At 48.7% G+C, this 24,371-nt stretch overlaps 1 protein-coding gene across 2 annotated transcripts in view; it reads right to left on the bottom strand.

The window, feature by feature from the left end:
- Positions 1–17: 17 nt before the first annotated feature.
- The window catches only part of LOC119403989 (receptor-type tyrosine-protein phosphatase mu), a 963,694-nt gene continuing 939,340 nt past the window's right edge, over positions 18–24,371 (bottom strand). For both annotated transcript variants that reach the window (XM_049419317.1, XM_049419318.1), the window contains one exon: positions 18–3,948. In XM_049419317.1, coding sequence (XP_049275274.1) covers positions 3,880–3,948 — 69 coding nt within the window. In that variant the 3' untranslated portion in view covers positions 18–3,879. The remainder of the gene's footprint in view (positions 3,949–24,371) is intronic.

Below are 24,371 nucleotides of genomic sequence, written 5' to 3'. Positions count from 1 at the left end.
CGCCCCAGAGTTCCTCATCACGGACAGAGGTACCGCCTTTACTGTGGACCTAACTCAGGCGATTCTGAGATACAGCCAGACAATTCACGGCTGCACAACCGCCTGCCACCCACAGACAAAAGGCCTCCCTGAGCGTCTAACAAGACAATCACTGGCATGCTGGCCGTGTACGCCGACGTCGAACACAAGACCTGGGATGCCATCCTTCCGTACGTGACCTTCGCATACAACACGGCCATGCAAGAAACGACGGAGATGACGCACTACAAGTTGGTCTACGGAAGGAACCCGGCAACGACGCTCGAAGCCATGTTACCCAACGCACCCGACGAAGAAAACCTGGACGTCACTGTTTACCTTCAGCGCGCGTAAGAAGCCCGACAGCTGGCTCGCCAACGCATCAAGGATCAGCAGATAACCGACAGCCGCCGTCACAATCTTCGACGACGCTTCGTGGAATACCAGCCCGGCGAGCGTGTTTGGCTCTTGACGCGGATACACCGACGTGGACTCAGTGAGAAACGTCTTCGGCGATACACCGGGCCATACAATGTGCTTCCACGTCTCGGCGCTCTAGACTACGACGTGATCCCGGACGGCATTACGAACTCCCAGCGACGCCGCTCACGACCTGCAGTCGTGCATGTCGTGCGCCTTAAGGCGTTTTCTGCGCGTTAGCGAACCTGTGGACTCTACATTTTGCCTTGTTATTGTAATTTATTTGTGTATGCACTTGCTTTTTCGCCGTTCTATGTTCCGTCACAAGCATCGAGACGATGTTTTTTCTGAGGGGGGGCAATGCCACGCGCGCTTCTTTTGCTATGCTTACGTAACTCGTCCGTTACACGTGTAATGCCTGTCTTGCGCAAACCTAGCCCGAATGGCTGGGAATCGTCACGATTATTTCAGAATCTTCTTATAGGCTTGAGCGCGCAAACGCGAACAGTTTGAGTTCATTCTGGAACTCACGCGGCCACCAGCGATAAGGCTCGAATGCTCGATGCCGCATGTATAAATGCCGACACGCCTTACCGCACAGCAGATTATCGATGGCTCACGGTCTGTTCGCTGCTATCAGTGTATGTACAGTGTGTATTGCTGTAGTTTGCCTGTTCGTTTCCCAGCCACAAGCTCGGCCAAATAAAGAGTTTCATCTTGGACACGCCGACTGCTGCCTTCGTCGACGTCACGACCCCGTGACAATATTATACCCTAATATTTGTTGAAGTAATACCATTAAAATTACCATCAATTGGTTTTGTATTGCTATATAATATTCACTGTATCTATCACAATACTCATAATAAAAAAATATTTACTAAAGCATGCAAAATGTGGCCAAGTTTCCCACGGTCACGAAAAAGTTAAAAAATGGATGTTGGCGCATTAGATGTCACAACCACGATATGATTATGAGACACCATAGCGGTGGACTGTGGACTCATTTTTACCAGCTGGTATAGTCTATCTAAGTACTTTGTCGTTCTTGCATTTCGCCCCGATCGAAATGCGGTCGCGTTGCCGGGAGTCGAACCCGTGTCCTTGAGCTAGTAGACCGATAACCGCGGCGGGTTGTTAGGCCGCTTAAAACAAAGGTCGCTGCAAAGCTGCTCCGGCGTCGTTTCCTAGGTTAGTTTAGACGCGCACTGGTGCTCCGCGCATGAAAGTTTGCTGATTGGTGGCGCCGGTGTAGTGTCACCGTTGAGCAGAATTTTCTTTCGAGCACGTTCTAAATCGCTGGCGGTTGGGTAGCTGTGACGGCCGTTAGAAGTACGAGGCGAGAGCAAAGAGCCACGGGAAGCCGCTCGCGATGCGCCGTGGCTTCGGCCTGCGACAGCAGCATGGCTTAATGAGGGAAAGGACCTAAATCGAGCAGCTTCAATAGGCGGTAGGAAAAAGTGCCGATAACCTGGAAGTGTTCAAATGCGCATCCCCTGCAGGAAATGCACAATCAGGCTATTATTGACTTTTATTTCTCTCCAACTTTTTTCCATCCACCTCCCTAACGACCCATGCTGGCACGTGCTTCTGAACAAAACACTTGACAACCTTATACACATCAAATAACAAAATCCATCAAAACTGTCAACTGGGCGAGTTGGTGTCCTTCCATCTTGAACGAATACTGCCCCGACAAAAACGAGGACGAGAATAGAAAAGACATACTACAGCGCTGAACTAAATTTTATTCCGAATAGAAGCAGAATAAACAGCAACTGGTATGCGGAAAATAGCGGCAGGTATGTCCAGCTGTGCGTAGGAAATTAAACGGGGAGAAAAATATGACAAACGGCAAAGCTGCGCGGGAAAACACAGGAATAGGTTTGTAGATTGTCGAACTAATGCAGTATATAAAATTCCATGTTCTTGCAACAAGTTTTACATTGGGCAAACTAGTCGGTGCGTCAACGTCAGAATCCAGGAGCATGCGCGTAATGTCAAAAACGGCACATGTCCCCATTTGGCCATTCATTGTCAAAGAAGTGCTTGCAAACCTTGTTTTGATAAAACGGCAATCTTGCATTGCCACAGAGAGCAGCGCTCACGGGAGATCATGGAGGCGTTTTACATGTCACTGGAAGGTGATAACTGGATCAGTCAGCCTTCATTAGCACTATCAGATGCAGAAGTATCATGATACCTCAAGGATAGCTTGTGTCACGTCTCGTCAGCCACATAGCCTTTTGTTGTTTGTTTTGTCCAATTGAGCATGTGCATTGTTTATTTCTTTTCTAAGGTTTCCAGAAGCGCTGTCCTGTCAAGTTCTTATATCTTCGGTCCTCGTTTTAAGTGCGCTTATAAGCTTTGTGCTTCAAAATGAATGTTCACCAACTAGCCCATCTCACCGTCTTGCTTAAGGTTTCCAGTGGCTATTTATTCTGCTTCTTTTGAATAAAATTTAGTTCAGCGCTGTTGTCTGTCTTTTCTATTCTCGTCCTCGTTTTCGTCGCGCTAGTATTCGTTCAAGATGGAACAAAATCCAGCAGTGAATTCTATACATGCACGCAAAATTGGTTCTTTTTTATCACAGCTACCAGCGGGGTTTCTTTGTGTTTCGTGAAATATTGACGGGAACGGGTATACGGCATCGCTAAAGCTGCACACCGTCTGCGATATTGCATAGCGTGTTTTTAAATGCCGACTTCGCACACGTAGAATGCCACGTACAAATTCCCCACGGAAGCGAAGGAATGAAAGAAAACTGTGAATTGCAAGCGTGTGCGCGAACGTGGAAAGTTGAGCTACGTCGGTGGCATACAGCAGTGCGAAAAACACAACAGACTCACACTGCTATCCGGGCCCGTTGACACTTTATGAAATATATTTGCGATGTACACAGGTATGAACTTGCGAAACATTGACACCGCCTTCTTCAAGACCACTTGCATATAGCCGTATCGTAATGCAGCCATAGTTAAAATTTTGTCTGCGTTGGCCTCAACAGTTTTTCCATATAATCAGGCATCGACGATCTTACAGAAAACTCTTTTCTCAAGTTTGCTGTTCTACGTGATCAAGCGGGGAATTTGAAGTAAGAGAAATAATATTTGCAATTAAACGTTCCGGCAGTGTGTATGCAACGAATGCGACAAGCGCGGCAAAAGAATAATGCATAACAGCAATTCAGTGATACGCTGTTAGAAAGAACACTGACAGTACAGGGACGAATAATCCGCCATTAAAGAAAAGAACAAAAAAATACATAAAGCAGTTTTACATCACAGAAATGCCGCTAGTAGACTCTCCATTGTAAATACACTTAAGAAGTAAATAAGAGAGATCCATGTAGAAGGCCCCTGGTTTCGTGTGCATTCGTGCAGCAATGGATGAGGGGGCTGCCACCGCAAGGGACGGAATGAGTGTCGGCGCCTCGTTGAATCAGCGAAGCTTGCAGTGCTTGGGAGTCGCCAGTGCGCAGGCCACTTCGTAGAGTAACCGGTACTGGTTCTGCACAGAGGTAGAAAATGCAAGGTGTACGTGAAAAAAAGAAAAACAACAACAACACAGGAAAGCGTAGTTTTGTTTTTTTTCGATCTTTCGGCGCCGCAGCCGTAACTATTGAGCCTACGCGGCGGCTTCGTGCAGCATTGTCCTGTTCGTGCGGACTTTCGGCAGCAAAGTTTCACAAATGGACGCCACCGTGCTTCTGGCGGTACAGGCACTGCGCGTTAGGCGACTTACTTGAACATCGATGCTCTCCCCCACAGCATCGCGACGCAATTTAACTCTTTCACTGACGACAGCTGTCACAATGTAATGGCTAACATGCAGTGCCCTCGCGCGGCTCTGTTGCTTTGTGTGTGGTGGCGTCACGCCTGAGGGTGAAAGATGGGGATGCGGTAAAATAAAGAGTCAGTTTCTTTTGGGCTCTCGTAGCGCTATGTCTTATTTTTGCTATCTAGTCTCCGGCTATCTCCCGGCCATCTGCGCATGTATCAACTGGCGACGAGGATAAAAAAGAATGTTCTCGTGAGTTCCTGCCGTTGCACCATCCGTCCAAATGCCAAATTTCGGCAATCTTGAGCCTTTCGAGGGAGGAGGCGATGACTGGCCCTGCTACATGGACCGGCTGAAGGCATTCTTCACGGCGAATGACATCGCTGAAGACAAGCGAACAGCCGTCTTCATCAGCTGCTGCGGGCAGAAAACGTATGCGTTGCTTCGCAATTTGGTCAAGCCTGACCAGCCAAGTGACAAGACGTTGGACGAGATTCTGTTGGTGCTAGGAAACCACTACTGCCCGAAGCCTTCTGCTGTTGTGCAGCGGTTCCGTTTCAACTCGCGCGTTCGCGCTGAAGGAGAGTCCGTCAGCAACTTCATTGCAGCGCTGAAGAGCCTTTTCGAGCACTGCAACTTCGGCAAAGAGCTTGAAAACATGCTCCGCGACCGCGTCGTGTGTGGCATCAACAACGCAGACGTCGAAACAAGATTGCTGGAAAAAGCGGACCTGACTTTCGAAGACGCAGTGCAGACCGCCCTAGCAATGGAAGCAGCAAAGAAGGATGCAGGGGAGATAGCGCAAGCTCACGCTAGCACCTTCTTTTCCATCCTCCGCGTTTCGGCAGCGCCGGTGGGCGTGTCCTGTTATCGCTGCGGGGATGCACACCTGGCGTCCGCTTGCCGGCATGTGAAGACCGTCTGCAGTTACTGCCACAAACGCGGCTTGCAATACGAAACGAAATGACGAGCAATCACAGAGTGACGGGTCTCCCAGGCCGCGTTCGTTCGCGGGCCGAAGTTCACTGTCGGCGAGCAACCGTCATCGCGTAAATACTGTCCAGGATGAAGCCTCCGCTACAGCTTTGCCCGCCGAAGTTTTCGACATGTGGTTAGTTGACTACACCAAGGCGCCTCCACCTTTTACCGTCAGTGTTGAAGTTTGCGGCAAGCCGCTACGCATGGAAGTGGACACGGGGGCGAGCGTCTCAGTTATTGCCAAGTCGCGTTTGCTACAGCTTCTACCTTCAATTCCGGTGCAGCCGTCTCAAGTATTTCTGCGAAGCTATTCCGGGGATTTAAAGAAGATACACGGCAAAGCTGATGTCCATGTAAAGTTTCATGGCAAGGAGGCTCACCTACCGATTTTTCTGGCCGGAAACGAATCACCCACTTTGCTCGGACGCAACTGGATGCAAGAATTGGGCATCGGCGTCTCTGACGTTGAAGTGAACATTCATGCACTTGCTGATGTGAAACACGTAGTGCAAGATTACACTGAAGTGTTTGAAGAAGGTTTGGGTACGTTCAAGGGTGCGACAGCTTCACTACATGTACCTTCAGATGCTCCACCACGGTTCTTCAAGCCACGCCCACTGCCGTATGCTTTGACAGACGGAGTCACGCAAGAAATTCAGCGATTAATAAGAGATTCCATCATTGTTCCGGTGAAGACAGCTAGGTGGGCTGCCCCAATTGTTCCCGTGACAAAAAGGGATGGGCGCATCAGAATCTGTGGGGACTTTGGTGTCACCATTAACCCAGTCGCGACGGTGGAACGCTACCCTATTCCAAGAATTGAGGACTTGTGGACTGTGCTGGCCGGAGGTGAGAAACTTACAAAGTTGGACTTGCGTGACGCATACCAGCAAGTCGTCCTGGATGAGGCCTCTAGAGAGTACGTCACGATTTCGACGCACATGGGGTTGTTTCAATACACCCGCTTACCTTTTGGGGTCTCATCTGCTCCAGCTATTTTTCAACGCGAGATGGAGAACTTGCTCAGGGAAAAACTGTAATGACGCAAAGAAGACGGGGACGAAGCGAAGACACGAACAGACAGACACGGGCGCTGTTCGTGTCTTCGCTTCGTCCCCGTCTTCTTTGCGTCATTACAGTTTTTCCTCAAGTTATGAACCAACTAGCTCAGCAACAAGCCCTGTTGCTCAGGGGTCTGCCACATGTAGTGGTCTATTTTGACGACATTCTCATAACTGGTGCAAATGATGCCGAGCACTGTCGCAACCTCCGTGCGGTACTAGGCAAACTTCAAGAATCTGGCCTCAAGTTGAAACTCGAGAAGTGCCACTTCTTCATACCCCAAGTTTAGTATCTCGGGCACATTATCAGTAAGGAAGGCCTCTCTCCGAACATGGACAAGGTGTCTGCCATTCTGCACGCTCCTGTGCCACAAGATGTGAAGGAACTTCAAAGCTTCTTGGGACTCGTCAAATTCTATCGGCGTTTCTTGCCCAACCTTTCTGCAGTTCTCCGTCCGTTGCACTTGCTTCTTGGTGATGGAAAGAAGTGGCAGTGGGGAAAGGACCAGCAAGATGCTTTCACTGCCTGCAAGCATCTGGTGACTTCAGCTCCAGTTCTTGTACATTTCCGCCCAGACAGGCCTGTATGTCTCAGCTGTGATGCATCACCTTACGGTATAGGCGCAGTTTTCGCGCACAAAGATGCTGATGGCCGAGAACGTCCAATTGCTTTTGCTTCTAGAAGTTTATCAAAAGCAGAGCAAAACTATAGTCAACTTGACAAGGAAGCACTGGCCTTGGTGTTTGGCGTGGATCGGTTCCACCAGTACTTGTGGGGCATACCGTTTGAAGCACACACTGACCACAAGCCACTTCTTGGACTTCTGGGTGCCAACAAGCCTGTTCCTGTGCAGGCTTCGCCAAGAGTGGTCAGATGGGCCCTGAAGCTCTCCGCGTACAATTACAAACTTGTCTACAAACCTGGCAAAGAGCTCGGGCATGCCGATGCGCTTAGTAGACTGCCGCTGCCCAACGACTGCACTGCGTTTCCTCGCCCTGCTGAGATCTTCATGCTGGAGGAGGCATATCCACAACTCCTCTCACCAGCTGTTGTAGCGCGAGCCACAAGAGACGATCCGGTATTGAGCCATGTTGTCCTATCTGTGTTGAAAGGAGAAAGCCTCCCAGCGGGACCAGAGTGGAAACCCTTCAGTGCCAGAAGTGCGGAACTCAGTCTCCATGAAGGATGTCTACTATGGGGATCAAGAGTCGTGATTCCGAAAAAATTTCTGGCCCAGGTACTTGGTGTGCTTCATGCCAGCCACCCGGGTATTGAGAAGAGCAAGATGATCGCCAGGAGCCATGTCTGGTGGCCAGGCATTGACAATGACATCGCAAACAGTGTGAAGAGCTGCGCTACGTGCCAGGCTCAACATAGAGCTGCCCAGCCAGTGCAGCAGACACCCTGGCCTTTTCCACAGCGACCCTGGTCTAGGCTTCACATTGATTTCGGGGGACCATTTCTAGGGCATACCTTCTTGGTTATAGTGGACGCCTTCTCGAAATGGATAGAAGTCTTCCCTGTGTCTTCCACATCAGCAGACGCTACCATTTCTGCCTTGAGAATGGCATTCGCCCAGCACGGCCTCCCTGACATCATAGTTTCGGACAATGGTCCTGCTTTTACCAGTGCACAGTACCTGGACTTCTTGACTCGAAATGGAATACGTCGCATGCTGGTACCGCCGTATCACCCTGCGTCCAACGGTGCCGCAGAGCGAGCAGTACAGACTGTCAAAAACAAACTCAAGAAATCTGGGTCGGGCAACTTCCAAACACAACTGTCCCGGTTCTTATTCCACTACAGGACTACACCTCACGAAGTAACGGGTCGGCCACCGTGCGAACTCCTCACAGGGAGAGCCTTCAAGACACCGTTGGATGTCTTGCGGCCAAGCCTGCAGACGTCGGTACTTGTGAGGCAACTTAAGCAGAAGTTGTATGCCGACAGAGGATCCCGGCCAGCTCCGTCATTGCAACCAGGAGACAGCGTGTATGCGCGAAACTTTCGACAGGGAGCACCATGGGTGCGGGCCAGTGTTGTCGACATCACCCCGCCGTCGGCCCGCGTCATTCTCGACGATAGGTCTATATGGCACCGACACGGTGACCACTTGCGTCTTGCCCAGACAGGGCCACCGGGTACATCTGAAACGGATGCACTTCACCATGCTAGTGCTGCGGCCATACCACAATGGGAACAGCCTCCTCTCCGTGAATCAACTGTTCCGTACATGCCGGAGCAAGAGGCTGTCGAGCCGTCTACAAGTTCGCCTGAGAGGGGCTGTGCCATAAACACTGACATTACTGCAAGCAACAGTGGTGTTCATGTGGGGAGTGACTCTTCCGTGGCAGCGCCTTGCACACCAGTGTTGCGACGCAGCAACAGGTCGAGGAAACCAGTGCTTAGGTACTCCCCGTAGTTGTTCTTCTTAAGAGGGGAGGAGTGTCACAATGTAATGGCTAACATGCAGTGCCCTCGCGCGGCTCTGTTGCTTTGTGTGTTGTGGCGTCACGCCTGAGGGTGAAAGATGGGGACGCGGGAAAATAAAGAGTCAGTTTGTTTTGGGTTCTCGTAGCGCTATGTCTTATTTTTGCTATCTAGTCTCCGGCTATCTCCCGGCCATCTGCGCATTATCAACAGCTTCCTCGCGTTTTTCGGTGGCGAGACTCATACCACAGGACTAGTGTTGTAGCATCGTGCGAGAGAAGCCAGAGGGGAGAACTGCCACGTGCCAGCGCACAATGCGCCATTTGGGCGTCGCCACATGGACACATTCAGAGGTGCGAGCACGCGCAGCACAGAGCGATGGCGTGACGTGAGGTGTGACATATTCAAGTTCGGTGTTTAGACCCCGACTGCATGGTTTTTTTTAATCCGATCAACTCAGCTGCAACGCCGTCACAAACGCTGAAGCATAAACCACTCAAGAAGACGACGGGCAAGGGAGAGGAGTGACACACACAACGACTGGACTATCAACTGTGCTTTAATAGCAAACGACTTCCAGGATAATGAATGGCGCATGCGCTGTTAAAAAAACAAAAAGAATGCCTGCTTGAAAACCGAGATTCTGACGATAGGCACCCACATTCCTTCAATGAAATGGATGACACAGTTGTCACGGTGCATGTCGATATGTTCATGCACCAACTGACTTGGACCTTACTGCTTCACAAAAGCTTCTTTCCCTCGCACAGAAGGTCCTCCTTCAATCGTTTACTACAATTTTCTACACTAATGTAACGATTGCATGTTATGGTTAATCCCGATATATCAAATTGGCTCCCGTCCGAAATTTTCGTGTTCGCCAATGGCGAGATTTCCAAGTAGGCGCAACACTGAACACCCGCAACTTTCCTGTAGACCAACCGCGAATACAGGGTTCCCTACGTGGCGATCCGCACCCCTTCATTTTTTAATGCATACGTACGATAAGCATGAGCACTCGCATAAGCTGACCCCCTCTTCGGGAAAATGCTGCATCCACCCCTGGGCTTCCAGATGCATTTCCCATTGAGCCCCACGTATTCCCAGGGGAAAGGGGCGCCTTTAGTCGAAGTTTTTACGCCTCAATAGTTGGCTCGGTAGGTTTGACCGCAGGAGGACCCGGAGCCCGCGAGTGCAAAGAAATGCGCGTGCACGCAATTTAGGCCGTCGAAGGTGCGCCGGTCACGTGGGCATTAGTATGCGCCGTTTTCCAATAACTGACGCTATCTCGATCGTGCGCTTGCATAGTGAGGTATAAACCTGGTGCGCCATGTTCGCTCACTCTCCGAGTTTGCTACTGTTTGGGGCTGCTTATTCCACTAACGTGTTCCAACTAGCCACACACAACCTCTTCCTGAATACATTTCGGGCTCCGACCACGCTCGTACGCAGCGAATTGGCCTGGCCAGACGGCTGAGAGAGCCACCGCAGTGCATGACATTGTTCCCCTGGAAGCCGAAAACCACGGTATATGTATGCGGTGTTTGTGCAGTAAACATACACTCGCCATGGTTAGAATGAAAACAAAAAAGGCATTGACGTTTCGGGGCCCGTACGGGTGCCTTGGTCACAATGAAGATGTCAGCATGGGCATGCGGCTTTTGTTTTTATTTTACCCTTGGCGAGTGCATGTTTATTGCACAAGTATGTTCCCTCGCCAGACGATTGTTCGTCAAACGCTTGATTGTATACGGTGTATAGCAAATGTGGCCCCAAGCATGATGCCTCAGTTTCCGGAACACGGCCACCCCGCTACACGCTGCACAGTAGTAAAATTCGAAGATCGAACAGTGAGGGAACATGGCGCACCAAGTTTATACCCTGCTGTCTTATCAAGGAGAGCGAGAAAGGGAATGCACCCGCTCGGCTCCTCGTCCACGCTCGACTTACGCCAAGGCGTGATTGCGATGGCAGCGCCCCGGTAGCAGTGAGCTGCTGCTCCTCGGCCGGTGTTGCGGCCTAGGAACTTTTGACCGCCCCTGTACGCTGTCCGGTACAGTACCCCATCCTCGGCGCATGCGTGAAAACGCCAGCTTTTCATCGGAGAGCGTTATGGAGTCTAAAAAATGCAACCCTTTCCGGGATCCGCTCGCCTTCAACTATTCCTCCCGTCACGCGCATTCGGTTTTAGGGGCGAAGCTCCTTATGCCGTGGGTCTGTCCATAGACGTCAGACTCTGGAGTTTCCAAGACGTGTGGCGCCACCTGTCGGAGAAGTATTGAGTAGTGCATAGACCGACTCTCTCGCACAGTTTGCCATGAGACCAGGTGCAACTAGCGAGTGCGAAACAACGATTGAGCTTATTATCGCGTGTGTTTGCGCATTTAGCACTCAGAACGAGAGCTGTGAATTGCTCTCCGCTAGTCGGGCGCGCCACCGAACTATCGTGAAGTGCTTGCTGGATCACTTGCCTGAACGACGGCGAAAACAGCAGCAGACGAGAGCCCTCCACACGCTACGAAGAAACTCCGCAAAAGACGCACTGTTGCGTTGTGAATTGCCACGGACGTAAAAGACTGAATAACAACGTTCTGTTTTACCGATTTCCATAGTTGTCGTACGAAGAAGAAAGGCGAGAGTGCTGGATACGGGCCGTTGATCGAGCGTGTTGGGTAAGCAAAGTGCCTGCGTCCTCCACAGCCGGTGGCATGAATGTGTGGCTCTGCTGTTGTTTTGCGTAGCCCTGATGCAAAACCGTGGTAACCTTGACTATGAAGCTCAGCAGGGGCTCTGACCGCGGTGCTTGTCGTGTAACACGAAGTGAGCAGCTAGAGGCAGACTGGAGACGCGTGATACGCACACCGCGACGAGTTGGTCGTCGCAACACAGAATCGCGGACGTATGTCGTACGTTTTGAAGGCTCAGAGTTCTGGTTCTAACTAGCTAACACCACGTGCGTCATACAAGTAAATCGCAGAATGTTGGTCGTGACCGCCTTCAGGTTTGTTTCGCCCGTGTCCACCGCGGTTGCCGTAGCTATCTCGGAGGCCACGGTTTTGCCTTTGGTTGTACCCCGCGAAAGTGGACACGCACGTATCCCCATTTGCAGTACATACAAACGGAAGACGACCATCAAGAGACCATTTGAGGATGCGTAATAAAACACTCCAATGCACAGGAAGCGAGAGATGAATTAAGGGAGAATACAACTGAAAAGGCGAAAATCGCCGGAGCCATTCGCCCCTGATGAACCGAGTTTTCTACCACTGATCGTAAGATGCATAGCTAAGTAAATTGATCGTGTATGTAGGTACTTTATCGCTGTGGCATACGTATATGCCCGATTTTAACGCATTTAGGCTCTAGAGAACGGATGTCGGAGGGCTTGCCTCGAACGTCGGTGTCGTGTGATGCTCGCTTGTACTTGCGAGTTGCAGCGCGCGGGAATAACTCAAACTTATTTTGCATTGTACTCGCGGTTCGCTTTGATCAGCTTCCTTTGTTTCTGAAGCGTGGATTGGCGGAAGAAGCTTTCCAGGTCCTTGATTTTCAGGAAACCGCGCCTCGACACCAACGAAAGAGGAGGATTATATTGCGGCCTATGCACATTCGCTTGCGGGCAGCTCTCTTTGCACTACCCAGTTAGTGCCAGGGCTACGATGAGGGCGCTGGTGGCGGTGTTTTTTGCAGCGCCGCCTGGGCAGAGTCTGACGTCTATCCTCCGTTTGTAGCGTTGTACTAGCCACCTCTAGCTCGTGAGAAGCGCGCGTTCTGGTATGCAGCAGAAGAAGGAGACGACGTTGACGAGTGAGACTGTGTGTGGCATTCTTTCATCTGTGTGGCATTCTTTCATCTTTACTGCGCGCGTTCTGGTATGCAGTAGTAGAATAAGACGACGTTTCAGAAGTAACGCGCCATGAGGCTCCCTCTTCGCGCGCTTTCTCTTTAGCTCGGAGTCGCCAGATGGAAGACAAGGCTGCGGAACGGAGGGCACGGAAGGCGGCGGCAGCGCGCGCTCTCGCAGACAGAATCCTGAGGTGAGAGCCCGCGAGGCCGAAGCTGCACGTCGACGCCGCGAAGCAGATTCCGCCGTTCGAGCCCGCGAAGCCGAAGCTGCTCGACAGGCTGCACGGCTGCGACGAGAAGACCCCGCCGTTCGAGCCTGCGAGGCCGAAGCTGCACGGCTGCGGCGCGAATCGGATCTTCAAAATGTGAAGGACCGTGAAGCGGCGAGAAAGCGCGCGTACCGGCAGGCAGAGCCCGAGGCTGTGCGAGCACGTGAAGTGGCTGCAAAACGCCTCAGGCGGGCTCTGCCCGAAGGCGCCGACGCGCGCTTCCAGCGGGACTTCCTTGATAACAGTTTCGGCCATAGCTGCGGTGTGTGCAACAGATTGTGGTTCTCAAACAATCTAGTCACAATATCTACCATCAAGAAGGACCACGCTCGCGCCAATGCCATCGCCGTGCTGCAGCGCGAGTTCGCTTCGCCCCACTCATCATCATTCACCACGTGGATATGCTGTGATTTTTTTCTTTATTGACGGAAGTGTGTATAATTAAAGCTGCTATCGGGACTAGACGCTACGGCTTCGCGACTGTTCGCGCTGCCAAGAGCTTCACGAAGAGGTAATAGAAAAAGCACCCTTTGGCCAAGTAACCTCTCTAACTTGGAATAGATTTGAGCGCAAATGGAGGACACACGAGAACAGAAGACGACTACACGAGTGCTCGTCTTCTCTTCTCGTGTGCACTGCTTTTGCGCTGAAACATAATCCAGAATGAACCAACGCGCCCAGCAAAGCATTTGAATAAATTTGCCAACTTGGCCAGGTACTGCACTGCGTGCTAATTCAAGCCGTCTTTTTCGGACACAAATGCGTTGAAGCGCGCATCTAATCAAACAGAAAGGCAAATTATCGATGCGTTTTCCGTGAATGCAAGCGAAGGCAGCGTCAGCTCCCCTTTGATCGTGTTATTTAGAAAAGAAATTGAATTTTTAAAGGCAGCCACGGTAATTTAGACATAATTGCTTTGCCCGTGTTTGTTGTATGTTTAAATGGTGCGACACACGTGCTTTTCCTTTTCTCTGTTCCTTGTTTTCTTTCTTCCTTTTTGTGTCGTACGTAAGGATGTCTTTGGCACATAAATAAATCAGTTGTTAGTAGGCGCATTAGCTGGTGTGTACTTCTTCAACTGTCCTTTCGTCAAGTTCCTGTCAGAGCGAATAGTCATGACAATCAGTACACACATCAGGAAACAAGATAACACCGTATACAATGCTAATACAGGGGTTTGGTAGGTGCTTCGTTTTATTTTTGCGGCACGCGAGCAAGGCCAAGCTAAGACAACATTCTAGAGTTTTTTTGGAGGCAGAAGTCTTCAAAGATTCCGCGCTGGCGGCGCTCCGCGAAAGTGCCTAGTAGTTTGCAATCTTTCGAGACTGGATCGCAATCACATTTGTTAACACGAAAGAGTTTTATGCCGGGGTCGACCGAGACTTTCATGACGTATTTCCGTCACCGAAATACGTCAGCAAAATGAACGCTATCAGATGGCAAAGAAACAAAAAACTATAAGAAAGAGTTCCGTCAAATCCATGAACTCTCGGTCCGCAACGATGGCTGGCGGCGTTTAGCCCACTAAGCTAGCGTCGAACACATAACGGACGCTGCATGAACGCGCCTTTTATCTTTCACACTTTCCGGTCTCACTGCTCTTGGATGGACGGATGTATGCAATGAGCGTCCCCTTTATAACGGGGTGGTGACATGTGCGCCACAAGGCTCGACAAAAAGAAAAGACTTCGTTGCCGCCGTAATTAGCTGCGGCAACGCGCCGTTGCAACGACCGTCCCATTCGGCGCGTTTCCAATAGGAGAAGTGTAATTTTGTAAAGCTTTAGCACGCCACGACAGGGCGGCTTTAGCCCAAGCCTCGCTCATAGCATCCATAGCATATCGAAAAACAGCCTCCGACGCTCGCCTGGCTGTCGCACCGCGTTCCCCGCTCGCCCTGTGAGCAATAACGACCAGGACGATGCTCGTCGCGTTTGTCTTCGCGTTTCACGACGCTTTTGAAGGAGCGCATCTCGAGTATCAGAGTTTACTATTTACTTGTTGATGTCATATTTGCGCGGAAATCACCATGTGCGATGTCCAGGTGTATACTGACAATTTCCAAAAAACTTAATTAGAGCGCAACCACACGTCACACACACATACACACACACACACACACACACACACACACACACACACACACACACACACACACACACACACACACACACACACACACACACAAACCACGTACAGCGCTTTTTCAACTGATTTATTCATCGCACGAAGGCTTGAATATATATGCATGTGGCACATGCAGGCGTTAACATCACATACAGACAGCACACACACACAATGAAGACATACATTATCTTCCTGCTCCTTGGTTTGATGAACTGAAATCCTCAGGGAAACAGAGATAGCGACGGGGTGCCTACACAGCGGGCCGTGTCTTTTTTTCTATGCAAACAGCCTCTAACACTTCCCGTGCAGTTTTCCTTGTGCTTCTGCCCAGAATCTTCACACATCGTCACAGTCACACATTATAGCATGCGCAACCAGGTGCGTATACTAGTCATCTCGTTTTGTTAATTTCTGGGCGTGTTCCCTTAACCGGTCATTAACGCATCTTTCGGTTTCACCGATGTACACCTTGCCGCAGGATAGGGCTATCGAGTACACGACCCCCGCGGAACATTTTACAAAAGGCCTGTCATGATTCTTCTCGCAGCCGATCGCAAATATGTTCGCACAACTTCCCAATTTTCTCGGGCGCCGAAAAGACCATTGGCACACCGTGCCTACCCGCGACTTTCTTGAAATTGTGCGAGAGCTTATGAATATATGGCACAACTTGTGGCCTAATCCTTGAGGGCTGGGGAGTAGTCGTCGCTTCCCTTGTTCCACGTTTAGACTTCTGCAGCAGTGATTCAGCAACGGCCGCGATGACCGATCGAGGGAAGCCAGCAGCCTATAAAAGGCTACGCCACTCTTGACAATCTTTCAGTGGGCAGAGTCGTACGGCAACAGATCCTTCTCAACACGGGAATGAAAAAACCAGCAAAAGTGCTGATCGTTCCACGTGAGGCTCAAATCTAAAAATTGCAGGCAAGCTTCTTGTGGTAATTCGACAGTGAAAGATAGGCCTCGTCCTAGTCTTTTAAAGACGTCTAAAATAGCTTCAGCGGATGTAAGGTCTCCCTGTAAAATAATAAAAAAATCATCTACGTATCTAAAAACCTTTAAAACCTCCTCCCCTTTAAAAGTATTGTCCAAGTCCCCATCTACTTCAGCCAAAAAAAGATATCGCAGAGAACCGGCGCGACACACGAACCAATGCAGATTCCCTGCCGCTGAAGGTAGGGCTTTTCGTGAAACATTATAAAGGTAGCTTAATAGTATACGTTGTTGGGCTAGTTGGTTCATAATCTTCAAAATTGGCTAGCGCGAAAATGGACAAGGACTGAGAAGGAACACTGATGTACAGGATAGGCGCTACTCGCAACTAAGCTTTATTCAGAAACGTCTTCCTACATATATACACAGCCGAGTGGCGCGCGCAGGCGCAATGCACATGACAGTCGACAATGCTAATCAGGATCGGGATACCAAAACATATTCGCATCATAACCAAGTATCTAAGAACAGTTTTTCCTTACTGCGCAGAACAACAGGAGTGTCACTGATACATTCACGGTCTTTCTTTTTAATGTGATAAGCCTCCATTAGTTCTCTCGCCAGCGCATTCCCACTTCTGCCTAGAATTCGAATGCTAGACAGCACTGGCTCACAGGCACAGGTCCTACAATGCATAGGCAGATGAAAAGTCAAATTATTTTTAACAGATCGCTCGTGTTCCCGTGCTCGATCGTTGACGCAACGACCAGTTTGTCCGATATAAACCTTGCCACAAGTGAGTGGGATTTCGTACACCACGCCTACAGCGCATGTGACGTAGGGCCGAACGTGCTTTTTTCCGCACGTCGGTTTTTTAAGTGGTCCTGAAATGCGAGGGCATAGCCCAGCCAGTTTATGCGGCGCTGAAAAAACTATAGGTACATTGTACCTATTTGCCACATTTTTTAAATTGTGTGCCACTTTGTGCACATACGGCACCACTTCCGGCCTTTTTTCTGCACGAGCAGAGCCAGGCATCTTCTTCCCCTTCAGTTTCTGAAGGAGGGTTTCGGAAACAGCGGTCAAGTTCGAGCAGGGGAACCCAGCCGCCTGTAGGCGCTCAATCTGGCTATTAAAACTATCCTGAGCCAAGTGAACGCAGGACTTTGCCAGCACCGATTCAAGGCATTGTGAGGCAATAGCTCGTTTTACAACCTTACTATGATCAGAATCAAAGGGTAAAAGCTCTTTTTGGGCTCGCGGAGAGTACTTCCAGCAAATATGCTGCCCCCTTAAAAGCATATTAAGATCTAAAAATTGCAAGGTGTCATTGTTAGAAAGTTCATGGGTGAAGGTTAAACCCTTTCCATGTCGTCTAAACAGGTTTAAATATCATCAACAGCACTAGTATTCGTCTGGAAGGGATCAGTGCTTAAAATCACGAGAAAGTCGTCTACATATCTAAAAATTCGTAGAACTTTCTCGCTGTCCAATAGGTTATTCAAGACGCGGTCAATAGCAGCTAAAAAAATATTGCAGAGCACTAGGGCAACACATGAACCAATACAAATTCCCTTTCGCTGGATGAACGTCTCACTGTCAGAAGCAACATAAGTTGAGGATAGGTAGTACTCTAGTAAGGTCATAAAATTACCTACCGAGATAACGGTGGAATTCTGGAAAGCGACATCTCCGTTCTTTTCTATACAACAGCGCACGGCAGGTAAAAGGGCATCGTGGGAAACGGTGTAGAACAAGTCCTCTACATCTATCGAAAAGGCAGACTTGCAGGAATCAAGAGATGCCAGAAACGTTGTCACTTCTTTAGAATTTTTAACAATAAATGGGTCATCAATAACTAGAGTGTTTAAGTTTTTTAACAAAAACTGACTTAGCTGCTGCTGCCAAGTATTCTGCTCAGTAACTATACTTCTAAAAGGCATGTCCACCTTATGGGTTTTAACGCTGAAGAATACGGACAATGACAAAAGCTTACTGTCCATAATAGCCTTACACAACCCTGGAAGTTGCATCTCTTTTCACAAAGAAACGGCTTTTGTTTTTACCTTGCTCAGGTTTACTTTTGCAGGAGCGAAGTTCTTGGTCAAAGCTTCAGTGGCTTTTTGACGCAACGTCGTTGAAGGCAATTACACAAAACCACTGTCCTTATCTGCTTGTAGAAGACGAAGTTCATTGTCCTTACAGAATTTCACCACATCACTCATTTTTTCGTTGGATTTCAGGTGGGAGCGCTTCACAGTCTTCAATAGGCTGTCCACGCCGTCAAAAAGGCGTGGAACACGAGCGATCTGCTAAAAATAATTTGACTTATCATCTGCCTATGCATTGTACGACCTGTGCCTGTGAGCCAGTGCTGTCTAGCATTCGAATTCTAGGCAGAAGTGGGAATGCGCTGGCGAGAGAACTAATGGAGGCTTATCACATTAAAAAGAAAAACCGTGAATGTATCAGTGACACTTCTGTTGTTCTGCGCAGTAAGGAAAAACTGTTCTTAGATACTTGGTTATGATGCGAATATGTTTTGGTATCCCGATCCTGATTAGCCTTGTCTCTGTCATGTGCATTGCGCCTGCGCGCGCCACTCGGCTGTGTATATATGTGGGAAGACGTTTCTGAATAAAGCTTAGTTGCGAGTAGCGCCTGTCCTGTACATCAGTGTTCCTTCTCAGTCCTTGTCCATTTTCGCGCTAGCCAATTTTGAAGATTATGAACCAACTAGCCCAACAACGTATACTATTAAGCTATATTTCTTCTGCAGTGGGCCCTTCTATTTGTGTCTTACCTACTTCTGTGCAGCCTTTCGCCATCGTCAATCACATTGTGCAGTCAACATGTTGGGCAAGGTTTTTGGCGTTTTGCCTTCGCAAGAAAGTTTTTCCAATGGAAGTACTCGCTCTTTTTGGTTGCATTCAACCATCGTTTGGACATGCCAAACGAACTTGCCGCATTCTGAAACCTGAGTTATGGAGACAAGTGCGGTTATTGTACGACTGGCTACGAGCGGTTTGCTGCAAGCCAAACGCCGGCGGTGTTTGTGACATGACCTTCAAGAGATTCAAGAAGTTAGCGGCTCAAACTACGGAGTTCCAGTGGCAGTCTCTCGTTCTCCGTTTACCGAAAGGACCTGGGCGCGTGCCACCAAAACCTGGTAACCTCACTGTTCTCGGGGATGTTCAGCTACCACAAGGCGTCTCCACGAGCCTCAAAAAAGGTCCCAAGTTTAGCCTTCAGCCAAGTTTGCGTGCGCACGAACTTCTTGCGCTCAACAGGCGTGTGGCTGACAAGGCAGGGAATGACAAGGAGAGGTGCCTTTTGGACGGCGTGGACAGCCTATTGAAGACTGTGAAGCGCTCCCACCTGAAATCCAACGAAAAAATGAGTGATGTGGTGAAATTCTGTAAGGACAATGAACTTCGTCTTCTACAAGCAGATAAGGACAGTGGTTTTGTGTAATTGCCTTCAACGACGTTGCGTCAAAAAGCCACTGAAGCTTTGACCAAGAACTTCGCTCCTGCAAAAGTAAACCTGAGCAAGGTAAAAACAAAAGCCGTTTCTTTGTGAAAAGAGATGCAACTTCCAGGGTTGTGTAAGGCTATTATGGACAGTAAGCTTTTGTCATTGTCCGTATTCTTCAGCGTTAAAACCCATAAGGTGGACATGCCTTTTAGAAGTATAGTTACTGAGCAGAATACTTGGCAGCAGCAGCTAAGTCAGTTTTTGTTAAAAAACTTAAACACTCTAGTTATTGATGACCCATTTATTGTTAAAAATTCTAAAGAAGTGACAACGTTTCTGGCATCTCTTGATTCCTGCAAGTCTGCCTTTTCGATAGATGTAGAGGACTTGTTCTACACCGTTTCCCACGATGCCCTTTTACCTGCCGTGCGCTGTTGTATAGAAAAGAACGGAGATGTCGCTTTCCAGAATTCCACCGTTATCTCGGTAGGTAATTTTATGACCTTACTAGAGTACTACCTATCCTCAACTTATGTTGCTTCTGACAGTGAGACGTTCATCCAGCGAAAGGGAATTTGTATTGGTTCATGTGTTGCCCTAGTGCTCTGCAATATTTTTTAGCTGCTATTGACCGCGTCTTGAATAACCTATTGGACAGCGAGAAAGTTCTACGAATTTTTAGATATGTAGACGACTTTCTCGTGATTTTAAGCACTAATCCCTTCCAGACGAATACTAGTGCTGTTGATGATATTTAAACCTGTTTAGACGACATGGAAAGGGTTTAACCTTCACCCATGAACTTTCTAACAATGACACCTTGCAATTTTTAGATCTTAATATGCTTTTAAGGGGGCAGCATATTTGCTGGAAGTACTCTCAGAGAGCCCAAAAAGAGCTTTTACCCTTTGATTCTGCTCATAGTAAGGTTGTAAAGCGAGCTATTGCCTCACAATGCCTTGAATCGGTGCTGGCAAAGTCCTGCGTTCACTTGGCTCAAGGATAGTTTTAATAGCCAGATTGAGCGCCTACAGGCGGCTGGCTTCCCCTGCTCGAACTTGACCGCTGTTTCCGAAACCCTCCTTCAGAAACTGAAGGGGAAGAAGATGCCTGGCTCTGCTCGTGCAGAAAAAAGGCCGGAAGTGGTGCCGTATGTGCACAAAGTGGCACACAATTTAAAAAATGTGGCAAATAGGTACAATGTACCTATAGTTTTTTCAGCGCCGCATAAACTGGCTGGGCTATGCCCTCGCATTTCGGGACCACTTAAAAAACCGACGTGCGGAAAAAAGCACGTTCGGCCCTACGTCACATGCGCTGTAGGCGTGGTGTACGAAATCCCACTCACTTGTGGCAAGGTTTATATCGGACAAACTGGTCGTTGCGTCAACGATCAAGCACGGGAACACGAGCGATCTGTTAAAAATAATTTGACTTTTCATCTGCCTATGCATTGTAGGACCTGTGCCTGTGAGCCAGTGCTGTCTAGCATTCTAATTCTAGGCAGAAGTGGGAATGCGCTGGCGAGAGAACTAATGGAGGCTTATCACATTAAAAAGAAAGACCGTGAATGTATCAGTGACACTTCTGTTGTTCTGCGCAGTAAGGAAAAACTGTTCTTAGATACTTGGTTATGATGCGAATATGTTTTGGTATCCCGATCCTGATTAGCATTGTCGACTGTCATGTGCATTGCGCCTGCGCGCGCCACTCGGCTGTGTATATATGTAGGAAGACGTTTCTGAATAAAGCTTCGTTGCGAGTAGCGCCTGTCCTGTACATCAGTGTTCCTTCTCAGTCCTTGTCCATTTTCGCGCTAGCCAATTTTGAAGATTATAAAGGTAACATTGAGGTAAAATTCTAAAAGCGATAAGAAATTGTCAATACTGCGATTCGGCCTAGTTGGAACATATTCATCTTGAAATATTTGCGCAGGCACACGGGGACGCAGAAGAGATACACACACGGGCGTAATCTAACAACTGGTTTGTTTTTTGAAAAACGTTCACTTAACCCTTGGAACTGCGCACTCTGATCACAAAAATTCATTTGAATTGTGGTATTAAACACAAGCTCCAATATGTTGAATGTGTAAATACTGTTGTGTATAGCATACCTCTGACGTGTGGACATGTAGATGCGGGGCAGACTGGCAGATGCATTAACACGAGGCTAAGGGAGCATATGTCGAGTCTCAAAGGTCGCCCGAGTACACATTTAGCACTGCATTGCTATGAGTGCGCATGTTCGCCTTGTTTTGATAACACTACTCTGGAATTCAGGCATCGGAACCGAACATCCAGAGAAATAATGGAGGCCTATCACATTGACAGGCAGAGAGATAAGTTTGTTAGTCACCCATAAAGTCACCCATCAATTTCCTTTTCAAGCTCTGCTTATGAAGGACATTTCGCTCTTGTCTGCTGTTCAATGAGCATGTGATAAGATGCGCGAAGTGAGCAATTCAAATGAATTTTTGTGATCAGAGTGCGCAGTTCCAAGGGTTGTTGAGTGAACGTTTTTCAAAAAACAAACCAGTTGTCAGATTGCGCCCGCGTGTGTATCTGTCCCCGTGTGCCTGCGCAAACATTTCAAGAAGAAATTGTCAACAGTGACGCCTGCGTCATTGATAAAAGGAACGTCGCCATTCTTTCCGATGCAGGATTTTACAGATGCCAGAAGCTTGCCATGCGGTACAGAATAATATAGATCTACCACATCCACTGAGAAAGCGTTGCAAGTACCATTACGAGACCGCAAAAAATCGCACACATCACTAGATCCCTCAGTTCGGAAAGGATCATTCACCGCAAGCTTCTTAAGCTTGCCCTGAAGAAATCTACTAACATTGTTTTGCCAGGATCCCCCTTCACTAACAATAGTACGAAAAGGCATATCAGGTTTGTGTGTCTTAGCCGAGGAAAAAGCGTTAGGGTTGCTATTCTCTATTTCCCTGGCTAGCACCGTAAGCCCCGCATTCCTGCAGAAACCAACAGACTTCGACTTAACGCGTGTCTCACCCTTCTTAACTGGACGGAAGTTCTTCTCGATAGCATCTAGAGCGTTTTCGTTAAACGCTCCCTCAGGTATGACCACAAAGCAACCTTCTTTGTCTGCTACCAATATTTTAATTTGTTGTCTTTCAAACACGACACAACGTTATTTAATCCTTTATCTTTAGGTCAACCTAGAGCCTGCGGTGCACATTTTGAAAAACAGTTCACGCCATCTTGTAGGCATCTGTCACGATCTTGATTGGCCTTCGCGGGCACGTCTCTGTTCAATCCCACAAGTTCATGGGCAGAGAGGCTAGGCGGCACGGCAAACTTAGGTCCCTTCTGGAGCCATCTCTCGACATCTGCCGGAATGTATGCGTCCTCGAGCACAACGATACGCCTCCGTTCTTCTCTCCTTTGCTTTCCACACACCTTGAGCAGTGAGGTCAGGATCTGTTTCCACCTTGCTTCCGTGAATTCGCCCACATGCTGCCTCAGCCTTCGAAGATATTGAGCAGTCAGCCATTGTGGAAACAGATTGTAGTGGACCTCGCGAAGCCAGTCGTGGGACAAACGCACCTGGCGCCACAGTTTCGCCTTGAGAATGTTGCACACCCTTTTGACGTGTCTCCAGGAAGGTTGAACAATTCCGAATAAGGCACACACTTCTTCAGGGGTAATGTATGCAGAAGGCGCACTTTCTTGCTTGGCAGGTGGCCTCGATGATGTTGCGCACAAGTCCATCAGTTAACGACACAAACAGGCGAAGCGACGACTGCTTCCATATTTAACAGCGCAAGACGACAACACAGTAAGGAACACAAGACACACGGAGCGCTGACACACGCAGCGCTCCGTGTGTCTTGTGTTCCTTACTGTGTTGTCGTCTTGCGCTGTGAAATATGGAAACTAGAAACCAACTCGCCCAACATATTACCTGGTGGAGCGACGACTGCTACCCAGTCCTCAAGGATTAGGCCACAAGTTGTGCCATATATCCATAAGCTCTCGCACAATTTCAAGAAAGTCGCGGGCAGGCACGGTGTACCGATGGTCTTTTCGGCACCCGAGAAAATCGGGAAGTTGTGCCAACATATTTGCGATAGCAAAAAGCACGGCTGCGAGAAGAAGCATGACAGGCCGTTTGTAAAATGTTCCACGGGGGTCGTGTACTCGATACCCCTATCCTGCGGCAAGGGGCACATCGGTCAAACCGAAAGATGCGTTAATGACCTGTTAAGGGAGCACGCCCAGAAATAATAAAACGAGATGACTAGTATACGCACCTGGTTGCGCATGCTATAATGTGTGACTGTGACGGAGGATTCTCTGAGACAAAGATTCAGGGCAGAAGCACAAGGAAAACTGCACGGGAAGTGTTAGAGGCTGTTTGCATAGAAAAAGACAAGGACCGCTGTGTAAGCACCTCGTCGCTATCTCTGTTTCCCTGTGGATTTCAGTTCATCAGATCTAGGCTGTGAGATGGAAGGAGCAGGTAGGAAATATATGTCTTATTGTGTGTGTGTTGGGTTTATGTGATGGTAATGCGTGCATGTGCCACATGTATATATTCAAGCCTTCGTGCGATCAATAAATCAGTTGGAAGCGAGCGCTGTACGTGGTTGATGCCTGTGTGTGTGTGTGTGTGTGTGTGTGCGTGTGTGTGTGTGTGTGTGCGCGCGCGCGCGCGCGGTGTGGTTAAGATTTTTGAAATGATCTGCCAACTAGCCCAACAACAAGTTCTTTTAGATATATTGACAACTTCAGCTACCATATGGTTCATGATCATGGGTTTTAGTCGTCGGTACGGAGATATGTGGCGCTAGGCGTCAACGTGGGTGCGTCCACATCAAGCGGAGCTATATTTGCCAAACAACAGTAGACACTGTACCAGCTCTCATATACCAACATGCTATAAACAATCAACTACTTCTGTGACACGTTTCACTTTCGCGTAATACCGATTCTTATGACGGAGGGATCAGCCATCATTTTTAAAGCAGATTCCAGAAACGTTCCCAATTGCCGCGACATTT

The sequence above is a fragment of the Rhipicephalus sanguineus genome, chromosome 9 (genome assembly GCF_013339695.2).
Source record: "Rhipicephalus sanguineus isolate Rsan-2018 chromosome 9, BIME_Rsan_1.4, whole genome shotgun sequence".
Classification (NCBI taxonomy): Eukaryota; Metazoa; Arthropoda; class Arachnida; order Ixodida; family Ixodidae; genus Rhipicephalus; species Rhipicephalus sanguineus.
Note: the sequence above shows the minus strand (reverse complement) of the source record. Positions and strands in the feature narration are given on the sequence as shown.